The 12,005-nt window shown below is 31.7% G+C and overlaps 1 protein-coding gene across 1 annotated transcript; it reads right to left on the bottom strand.

Moving 5' to 3' along the window:
• Window positions 1-3,953: 3,953 nt before the first annotated feature.
• On the bottom strand, window positions 3,954-11,356 carry LOC125063899 (putative uncharacterized protein DDB_G0291608). Its single transcript, XM_047670589.1, has 9 exons — window positions 11,067-11,356; window positions 10,893-10,970; window positions 8,379-8,517; window positions 8,082-8,217; window positions 7,648-7,813; window positions 7,325-7,378; window positions 5,901-6,220; window positions 5,317-5,448; window positions 3,954-4,797 (listed from the first exon to the last, which is right to left on the bottom strand). Exons 1-9 carry the CDS (start codon window positions 11,173-11,175, stop codon window positions 4,699-4,701), a joined length of 1,233 nt encoding a protein of 410 aa, XP_047526545.1. The 5' UTR covers window positions 11,176-11,356; the 3' UTR covers window positions 3,954-4,698.
• Between the last annotated feature and the right edge of the window lie 649 nt (window positions 11,357-12,005).

Raw genomic sequence — 12,005 nt, 5'->3', positions numbered from 1 at the left:
GTTTCAATTTATATTTCCCATAACTGAAGATATTGCCAAGTTTATCGACAGCTGCAGCTGGACGTCGGCCAGACAGACTGGAGAATGCAGAAGCCAAGTCACAAACATGAAATATTAAATGTATTTTCAGCCGATAATCACAGCTACGGTCTATTAAAGAAGCAAAAGAGCAAATTAAAATGTCATTAATTGATCGTAGCTTTATGTAATATTAGTGGTCGAGGGCGCGGTCGCTAGCCAAAATCAAAGGCAAAAATATTTTTCAATATAGAATCGTTACACTTACTTATTGATAGTCAAAAATCTGTCTAGCGTTTTAGTGGTCGTCAAGTATTAGGTATAAAAAGTAGCCTATAGCCTTCCTTCGAGTTCAAGCTTGCTTCGTATCAAATTTTATCAAATTCGATTCAGTGGTTTCACCGTGAAAGGGCAACAGACAGACAGAGTTACTTTCGCATTTATAATGTTACTATAGATGAAAAACAGTGACAGCGTAAGTATGTATAAAATATATATAGGTATACAGACATATATATGAATAAAAAGATTTATTTAAATACAAACATAAATCGAATTAATAAAAAGCAAATAAATTTAAAAAATAATCGTATTTAAACCTTTCATGTAGGTAATATTTTCAAAACACATAACAATAATATTATTAGCATAATTTTATAATTTAAATAAATGTTAAGTATTCAGCCTACTAAATATCAAGTAAATTAACAAATAACTTATAACAATCACGCAATTGCTTAATGTCGGAGCACTAATAAAAAAAAATGTATTACGTGCGAGTAGTTGTATTTATATTATTACAAAATATACAACATTTTTAAAAAATCAATGTGATTCATTATTTTGTACAACTTGGAAATAAACTTTTTAAAATAAAATAATAAAAGATTATTCTTTTGATTTATTATCGATTATGTTACCAGTCTGAAATAGAACGGTATTTGATACCTCTGGTAATTCATAAAAGCGATATATAATTATTGCTATAATATTTACAATATAAAATATTGTAATTGCATAAAATAATAATGATAAAAAAATCACTGATTACATTTTATAAGGATATTGATTTGTGTAAATCAATACTTGATCATTTCATCAAACAAATGACAGGCCTTGTATCTTATCTGTGGTTTCCTTGCCCAACTGACCCTCGCGCTCACTTTGCTTTGTACTGAAAATGAAAATCGACTTCTACGCATTACGATTTAACTTGGCTTTTCGTATTTGGGCCAACAATTTCGCCTGCAACGCACCTCGATGATATACTTGATTATACATAATGAACAAAATATTCTTTAAAATAAAAATATGAAACTCCGAACATCGATCTTTTAGCGTGGTGGTTATAGTATGAAAGGTTTGAAGTTGATTTTTTGTATGTCAATTCCAGGCAGACTTTGTTTATACCAGTTAGACATTTCCTTTTATAATGTCCGTTGCATTAATAGTTACGTCTATATTAATGACAAGACTACAAATTACTGACAGTTTTTTTAACGTAAAGTTACTTTCGAATCGACGCTGTAATAAGGCACTATTGTAGGTATAACTTTGTTATGCAAAGAAGTTACTAAATTTTGGGCTGTGAGCCAAAAATTTAAATTCTTCCTGCCAAGCCTAATGACGGACGAAGTCATTTTTTGGCCCAATGTAAACAATATATGCGGCAAAGTTTTCCTATTACTAATTTAGATACTACCCAAGTAAATCATTTGTAATTAATTTTATAGCTTGACTTTAAATAGCTCGTTAAATGACGATTCAAAAGAGCTTGTAAAAGCCTACTTGAATAAAGTATATTTAGATTTTTGAGTATGATGCGTATTTTCATCATTATTAACCGTCATCATATTAAAAGTGATTTCTGACAATATTTCTATCATTTTGATAAATTCTATACAAGCAATTAAATACCTCGTCTTAAGTAATATGAGGCATTTTTATTTAGACTTCCGACATCTTACGTAACACATTTCTATAAATTAGAATTTCAAAACCTCACTTCGCCAGGCAAGCCTCTTTCAATGGAGGCTCTATAAAATATTTATACTGAAATAGAAGTGCATCTACAAATAACGTTACAGGAGTGGCGTATAAACGTAGTTGAGTAAGGTCAGGGAAGGTTATTAGAGGAGGAGCGCCTCAGAGACTGAAACGATAATATACTTACTACATAACTCGTTTAGAAATATTTGAATCTTATTATATCAAACAATGGTACTTCCATATTCAAAATAATACTAATATTAATGCTGATATTTCAAAATTAAAGGAATATTATGTTATAAAATTACGAGTCTATCGACGAAATCGAACATAATCATACAATGAAGTATTTTTAATCGTACAATGAAAGAAACACATGCGATGATAACCTTTTACAATCAAATGATACGGCTTCACTGAATACTTAATTAAACATCAATTCATCTAGAACGTTCGAAACCCTGTGGCAAGATGCAGCGGTGCATCGATCGTCGCGACCTACTTGCAGGTCAAACTGCCTCCCGCGTGCACCTTTAACCCCACCCTAAGCCTATGAGATTGCAATATTTTTAAGGGTTTATAATTTTAAGTTTCTTAACCGAATATTTGATATACATACTCTCAATTTAATTTTAATTGGCCAAATATTGTTCAAATAAATATTTGTGGCCGCCTATGTCGCGTTTAAAAGCTTATATGTAATTTTGTCATAACATATTTCTGTGCCACTGTTTTCCCATTAATAGATCATGTTTTAAAGTAATACCACCTAAAATACAAAATATATTACGCATTCAATTATAAAATTCGTAAATTTGGGCACAGTGGTCAAGTTACAACTAACTTATGCAGTACTTAGAAGATTCGATCACCGCCGACTATAAAATATATTGTATGCGTATGCGTATTTGGACTTTATAGGTACTTTTTCTAGTTGAGATGAGTGCTAAACGCATAACACTTGCTGTCGTAGTCGAGTAAAATATAACTTTGGCTGGACATTCATTAAAGGTGTCTTAAAGATCGGGCGCCAAGCCACTTAAGCGTGTCTGTTTCACAATAAAAACTCTGATAAGGCGTTTTATATTATAGAGCAGGAGAAAAGAGAAACGTAACAGATTAAACATAAACATATTAACCCGGCTACTCGGACTATAAAATAATTAGGAACTGTTTTTTAGGGGGATATACTTATTCCCAAAAAAGAATAGTGACTCAGTTGCTAATATTTGAAAACGCGGAAAAAATCACTTGCGAACGAAAGGTTGGAAAAGTTTACAGTAAAATCTAGGGAATGTACTAATTGTCTCCTAACTATTTTATATTCGATACCTTCAAAATATTTTTAACGACTAGACCAAATAAAAAAAAGGCCTTGATCGCTGGTAGTGTCTGAACGAACATTCGTCTTTGAAGCCAAAGATTTAACCGTAGGCAGAAATTTCGTAAGGGAAGGTTCCAGATTGAAGTAAGTGACGAATTATTACGATTGCATGAGAGCGCATTTAAAGAAACAATGCGCTGAGTTGTACTGTATGGCACCGGCGCGGCGGCTATTACCGTCAAAAGCAAAAGTACGCAAGTACGCTTTGACTTCGTTGTTTATTCTTAGGCAAATATTATATATTAAATACAAATTTTCAAATATTATTAGAAGATAATCTTTAACTCATTTTACACAATTTATTAGTTATTCTTTATTAATTGCATTTTATATTGAATAAAATATGATGTAACGATGATAACTGTATACAGTTTATATATTTATTTTATTATTATTATATCATGAAAAGGTTGCGGGGATAAAATTATGAAAGATAACCAATTTTTATATAATATAATTATTATTACTTTTACCTACAAACAAGCAATTATATAAATTTACAGCACTTCGATTATATACTTATTTATTATTTAATGACACTATTTACATAAATAAAAATACTACAAATTTCTTAGACGTGAAAAATTAAATGTTTAATTTAAAAAAAATATATCTATAATACAATAAAATCTATACATGTAATATTATTGGGCAATTTGAACACCAAGTTCTATAAATGGATAAACTTGCAGGTGTCATTACAGATCATTGCCACAGATTATGAAAATAAACTTACCTATTGCTAAATTAAGAAAAAAGAAATTAAGAACTTGAATAGAAACCACTACCAAATATGTAAAAATAAATTACATTTAATCATATTTTTTCTAATTTAATTGTTATAGACAATAATTTTAGGATTATCGCAAAAAAATAAGCATGTTACAAACAATGAACACTAGGTTAACTCGATAACATTAAAATATGAAACTAAGCCCTCAGTCTGATCGTAAAACATACAAAAAAAAAACAAAAAATCTATAGTATTTTTTACAGATCAACTCAGTCAAGAATCATTCTCTGGCGAATGGCTTTTTCAAATAGCTAGTATTCATTGCTTGTAATAATTTTATATACAACTATTATAATACCAATTTAACTGTACCGACTAACACATACACTGTATAATAATGAAATATAACGAAACTATCGCATAATAAAATATAAAAATAAAACGTTCTTTTTAAAGTCACCATTTTAAATATCATTGAATAATGTTTGTACTAAAGATCTTTATAAGTTCTGGTATGCATGATTATATTTCTTGATGGTTGTGGTGGTGAGGCGTCTCGCTGGACGATCATTAGCTAATAGCGGTGTCTGTTGGGATATATATTCGGGTTCTGTACATTTGGATTTGATTGCTGAACTGGGTAACCCTGGGTTATACTCCCTGGTTTCGCTGTCTGTAACAATAAAATGGTTAGTTTTTAATTAATCAATAATCAATTATACTTGAGATTTACATTAAGTCATTTCGATTTATAACGTTGTCGACCACAGATAAAATATTGGCTTAAAATATCACAACTGATATTAGAAGAATGTCTTAATGGGATTTATAGAAGACAACAGTTTAAGGAAATCCCTTATAATTGTGATTAATTACAATTACATAGTTCTTAACAACTTCTTCCACAAATCAACAACAAACATGAGTCACGGCAACGGCATTCCCTATAACCCGGCCTGTGCGTTTGGGGACACGGCAAAACTGAATTCCGGAGCCTTTGTAGGTCGCGGTGTGGACTTTTAAATACTCAAAATGATGTCCATAGCACCTCCAAAATAAGTTATTTAATTCAGATATCTGATATTATCTGATATCTTATACAAATGTTCGTGCTTTACATGGAGTAGGGAGCAACAATCTCCTAGTCAAGTAAGCTTAGGTGCCCCCCCCCCGACTCGATACGGCGACAGACCTGCATGTTGGCGTGCTGCGGCGCGGGCGGGTGGATGGCGAGGTGGCGCGCGGCGGGCGGCGGCTGCGCGTACGACACGCCGCTGCTCACCGACGGGTGGTGGCCCTCGCTCAGCCCGATCAGTACCTGCGGCTGTAAAACACGGGTCACTAGTCACTACCTCCGTGAAGGACCGCTCGATATCTAGCAGGACAAATCGATGATCTCTTCTTGAGATCGGCGGTGGATTATTTCGTCTATCTAAGTGCACAGAATATCGTGTTGTTCACAAGTCGGTGCGCAAACTGTCTATTTCTTATGATATTGTCAGTCTCCGATGGGTAGGCAATATATCAGAGACATAGGCTGCTCGTCCAACGGCTTTCCGTGTATAGTGTAAGTGTAACAATCGGCAACTGACAAACTTTAAACTGCTACTGAGAATATCTCGATAGAAAACTCTTAATTTTTTATTTGTCCACCCATTGAATGTAGGCCCACTAGTTCGATCGAGCAATTAAGCAATATTAACAGTGAGATCAGTTGGAGTTTAATCAGATGATGATGATAAGTGTAAATAATACAAAGCACACCCCATCTCATACCTGGGCCTCCTTCTTCTGTTCGGAGTGCTGCTGACCGTCCCTGTTCTTCAGCATGTCCAAGTAGAGCTGCGGCTGCGCGGGCGCGTACATGAGGTTCGTGTGATGGGTCTGGTGGGGTTGGTGCGGCTGGTGCGGCTGGTGCGACTGGTGCGGAGTGTGCGGGGTGTGCGGAGTGTGCGCGTGCGGCGTGTGTCCGTGGTGCGCGTACAGCAGCGGGGGCGGACGCTCCGCCACCACACCCACCACGCCCGACGTCGGCATCGCGTAGTAGCCCGACGAAACACCCGACCCGCTCACGTTCGATGCGTATTGCGGCGACTCTGTATATGTTGAATTAAATAAATATTTATCTATATACAAAACATTTTACGGGTGACGACGAGGTAACCATAAATCTCATGTATGCTTTCGGGGTAAGCGTCATCAGTACTAAGCTTAAGAGTTAATTTTCTATCTAGTATCTTATTGAATAGTAATTATTAACTATTAAATAATATAAACTAACAATAGTTTTCACATAAAATTATCTATATTTATGTGAAATTTAATTGATATATACTTAAATAAAAACACAAGGTTCAATAACAGAACACAATCAAATTCTATTGAATGTTATCATGGTTAATGATATTTACATATGGTCAGTAATATTAGTTCTATGATCAAGGAATTGTTATTAATATGGTTATGATTAATGACAAACTGAAGATTAAAAAAATAATAATAATTTGAAAATCATATCAAAATTAGAATCAATAAGACTTGAAACCCATCTAAACAGGTTCAATGTCTATTCTGTTGCTATTAATGATCTTCTAATGATTACGTTAGTTTAACCCAGGTTTAAATTAACACTAGCAACTAATGACTAACTAACAGTTAAAGAAACAGAACATGAAGAAGGTTGTTAAGGTATTACATGAAAATCTGAAACATATACATAAAGCGACACAAGACGACAGACAACAGAAAAACAAATAAAAGTATTAATGTAATGAAACATATAGTTCCTTTACCATATATTTTGACAGCTATAGATCCTATTACATATGAAGTAACTGTTATTTTGACATTAACGGCTTTACCATTAAATGTGGCTTAGGTTTGATAGTGCTGCCTTTTCTCTCAAAAGTCAAACCAATGGAATCATATTAAAAATAATCATAATCACATTTAAAAGTGAGATTAATCATTCTTTAACTAAAGTAGAAATTTCTAAGAAAAACCAAACATAAATATTAAAATGGTTGTGTCCTATAAATTTGAATTAATAATGTTCCTATGTCAAATAAGTCCATACATAAAAGTCTAGACGTAAAACTTATCACAGCTGTCAAATTACGTGGCAAAAAAAGATATGATGAAAATGATTTAGCGTGCAAGTAGAAGCGACAGTGTTGACACCTAGCGTGAATAAAACTCACTGGTCCAAAGCACTGCGCGCGCCATTTGGCGGCCCATACGACCATCCTCTACTTCTGCAAAAGATTTATAATACACGATCCTTTTAAAAAAATCTTGAAAAAAATATCATGTTCAATCTTATTTTTCTAGCACTTCCAAAGTTATAACAGCTGAAAAATATTAATTATAAGACAAAATGAATCAATATAGAATATTTTTAAATTTTGGAATGTCCTTTTAACCTATTATTACATTTTACCTAAATTTGGAGTCAAAATGCTCAAGATCCATCAAGAGGATACTTTTGTCATTCAAAAATCATTGCTACAATTTTTTAACTTACTGTGGTCAGAGTAGACGGCTTGGTGCTTCATAGGAGGCTGATGCAATCTATGTGCGTACAGAGCATAGGTTGGTGAAGGACTCCTTGTTCGTTTCACATTTGATTGTATTGGACCTCTGACTAAGCTCTGCTGTTGTGGGAACAGCATGTAGTTTGAGTGCTTATTCTTGAAAAAAAAAAAAACAATTTATTGTTACAAAAACATCTTTTTAAATCTACATTATTTGTTTAAATTGAATACATTAAGAATTGTCTAAAATATTTATCTCATAGTATAATTACTGAGACTGGTGTAGAATTCATCTAGATATATGTAGTCCATCTACACATAACAGGTTCAAAATGAATGTACTTATTATTTATAAATAATATCAGATTTTTTTAACTCTTTTAACTTATTGAAGCATATTGATTAAAATCAATAGGATACTTACTTTGTTCATGATATGGGTTGTTAGTGGTGGTGCTCTGCCTTGTGATTGCGGAGGCTCTCCTTGACCCATTGATGTCGGTACAGAGAACATAGGTATCTGGATATTACCCATAGGCATCTTCATTGACTGCATATCACTAAAAGAGATAAAGATAACATTATGTGTTGTTAATTTATATTTATTTTTTTAAATTACTCAAATTTCATTGCGTACTTCGAGTGCAGGGCTTAATAATCGTACAAATTTAAACCCACAAAAATACAATTACAGGCATATAATCACAATATTATAACTTACTTGGTCTCTTTTTGTTGCTGTCTCTTTCTGATTTCATCTTCATTAAGTACTCTTTTAAGTTGCATGAACAACTGTTGTTTTTCTTTCTCTAATTGTTTTAACTTCTGTTCTAGTTGCTCAATCTGTTCCTTAGTTTCTTCTGCAATTTGTTTACATTTTTATGATTAATTTTACCATCTATTGATACCATATTCATTTATGCTTCATATAATACTTTTCAAAGTTATGATAATCTTTTGATACACAATTGACACAAATTTTATTATATAATCTGTATTTTATTTGACTGAAGATTATAAGTATGTATATGTATGTATAAGGTCTTTGCGGCGTGTTTCCTGACCCCATGAAACATAGTAGAGTAATCCCAATATTAAAATCAGGTAGTACCTATTTCTGTACTACTATACCAACTCTCAGCAAGATTTTTGAAAATTATTACTAAATCAAATGTTAATATATTATAACACTAACAAGTTGCTCGAAAAGCGACACTTCGTTATTACTGTTGAGTTCGTTAAAAATATTTATAGAGTCACAAGATGTCTTAAGGATAATTTCAATTCAATTTTCTGGTTTCGTATCTGAGCAATCAGATTCAGAGTGATGCTGTAAATGGAAATATTTCTCCTGTGACTCCAGTTAATGTGAGGGTCTCTAAAGGATCTATTCATGGCTCATTTCTCTTCCACGTTTATATAAATGACCTACCACATCATTTAGATAATAAACACAAGATAGTTTGCTTATCATAGTTCTCTAATTTTTATAATAAATATTTAATTATTGACATTGTTTAATACATGATGAAGTGAACAATGTCCTTGAAATAAAACTAGTTTTTAACGGATTTAATCGCGTATATTAATTATTTTAACATCCCGACGTTTCGAGCACTTTGCAGTGTTCGTGGTCACGGGCAGACTAAGGTGACATTTGTCTGTTCGAATTAAAAAGAAATATTATTTACAACTACCGCCAACGATTTCTTAATTGGTATCTTGAGTAGCGTTCCGGTTGCACGCAGAAGGCACTAACTGTATCTTTAGGTCTTGCAGTCTGTTGGATTTGGGATTTTAAATTTTTAATAAGTGGATCCCAAGTGTTAGAAAGTCTCCAACCATCTTCTCTATTGAAGTTCGGATGTTTTTGAATTTCAATAGCCTCGCGTATCGTCGTATCGTCGGGATGTTAAAATAATTAATATACGCGATTAAATCCGTTAAAAACTAGTTTTATTTCAATGTGTAATAATCGCGAAAATCTAAGACAACATTATGTGAACAATGTCCTCCCTGAAATAGTAAATTGGTTTATTGTTAATAACTTACTGTTATATAGTAAGAAGAATGAATGAATGAATTAAATTCTGTACTCCTAAAGTAAGATGTGTCAAAACAAATTTAATTTTAAATGGGAAAACATTAGCTATCCCAGAAAACACACAATTCCTTGGTATCACTACTACTAAGCTTCAATGGGATCCTAATATAAATAAATTGGTGACTAGACAGCTCTTTTTTTACCACAAAGGCTACAGACTTGAAATACCCCACCATGTGTTTTTTTGTTATTTCCAAAATATAATGTCTTATAGCATTCTAGTCTGGAGTAATGCAGCTGATATGAATACCATTTTTTGTTTTGCAGAAGAAGGATATTCCTTCAATTTATAACCTTGGCCCAAAAGATTTATTAAGAGATGTATATTTAACAAAATTAAAATAAAGACTGTCACTTCTCAATTTGTTTTTATAATATCACACACATAAACAATTTTCAAAGAAATTGTAACATAACTGCTATTAACAGTAGCAACAAACTAAAACTTGTTACTTCAATTACCCAATTACACAGGGTTAGTAACTCTTTTGTGAGCTATGTATAGGTTTTTACAACAGAATCAAAGAAAATTTTCAAAATATTCAATTTTTAAAATATAAAAGTATTGTTAAAGAGTGTTTGTGTGCTAAAGGATAGTACAAAACTAAAAGACTTCTTAGTTGATCACACAGTTTGGAAATAAGATGATCGCCTCCAGGCTTTTTCATATGACGAAAATATATTTTTTGTTATTTTATGAAAGCAATAATTGTATTATATAACATTAAAAAAACCTACAGAATTTCTTTAACTAGTCTTTTTCTTAAAGCTTCTTCTCAAGTCTGATGTGTTTATTACTGAAACTATGGTAATTTTTAAGCCTTTAGTAAAATTATCAAAAGAAACCACAAAGAAAATATTGTTTTAATCAGGGACCAAACCTCTACCATATACCAACATTTGCTGCGAAGGTGTTAATACTTAAATAACAATATATGATGCTATATTTATTATAAGAACTTTGCTACTAATAAAAATATTACAAACTGGTCAAACTTAGTTTGTATGCAGTATAATATCTTTTCATAATACCATATTTTAATATAGTTAAATAAGCAAATCACTGTTAAAAACTCAATCTTACAACAATGTTTTTTTTTAATTATTTCAATATTTTCATCAATACTTCACCTAATGTCATGACATCTTGCCTTTCTCGTGCCTCCCGCTCCTTTCTCAATCTTTCTTCTTCTACCTCTGCTTCATATTCTGTAAGAAATCATGAAATTTACAGATTTCAATATTGAACATTATTCCAAACATTCAAAGACAGTATTGTATTTTATTCCTACTAATTAAATGTACCTTCTTTCTTTCTTTGCCTTTCTCGTATTATATATCTTTTGAGGGCACTCCACATTTTCTGATCTCCATCGTTTTGATCTTCAGCTGTTGTTGACGTTACGGCAGGCATTTTGTAGTTACAATATTCCGGCAATAATAAATTAAATCTTTAATTTACACTTAGACACAACAGAAGGCTATTAATTTCATTTGTCATTGTTTACTCGTCTATTTCTTAGCTATTTTTAACAACAATATGCAACTACTTATTTTCACATAAATTGTCAATCTTAATAATCTAAATATTCTTAATTAAATTAAAAATAATACTAAAGCACAGACTATAGAGTCTCAACTCTGACACAATTTTTTCAATTCTGACAGATAAAAAATATAATCGCTTTAATCGCGTTCTACGCTAATAATAATATGTAGAGAATCGGTGGCGTCCTTATGAGTGTAGCTACAATTAACTAAACTTTAAAGTCTGTAGTATTGATCATTGAATTATCCAACTTTATAAATTATTCGCATGATTTCGAATTTATCAAATAGTAATTAATTTGATATCTGTTTCAATTTGATTTGGGGCCAAAATACCAAAGGATTTATTTATTTCTTTTCAAACCGACAACTGAGTAGCTTTAGGTTACTTTAGATTTCAGACAAGATATCAAATCTGTCCTGGGTAAAATATATAGCATCAAATAAATGTGATTATAATTGAATTTTGAAATAATAAATATTTTTGCTCCACATGTTTTTATAAATTCATAAAATAAGTATAATATAATTATATAATTCATCTAAATTTTAAATAGAATATACCATAAAAAAACTAGACTTATAAAGATATGTATTTTCGACCCATTTCTTAGCCTTATTGCTTTTACATTCTTTCTTTTTATTGTTATCGGTTATCACAAATGTCAATGTCATAACAAATCTCAAATGAAATAA

This window comes from Vanessa atalanta, chromosome 5, assembly GCF_905147765.1.
Source record: "Vanessa atalanta chromosome 5, ilVanAtal1.2, whole genome shotgun sequence".
Taxonomy (NCBI): domain Eukaryota; kingdom Metazoa; phylum Arthropoda; class Insecta; order Lepidoptera; family Nymphalidae; genus Vanessa; species Vanessa atalanta.
Note: the sequence above shows the minus strand (reverse complement) of the source record. Positions and strands in the feature narration are given on the sequence as shown.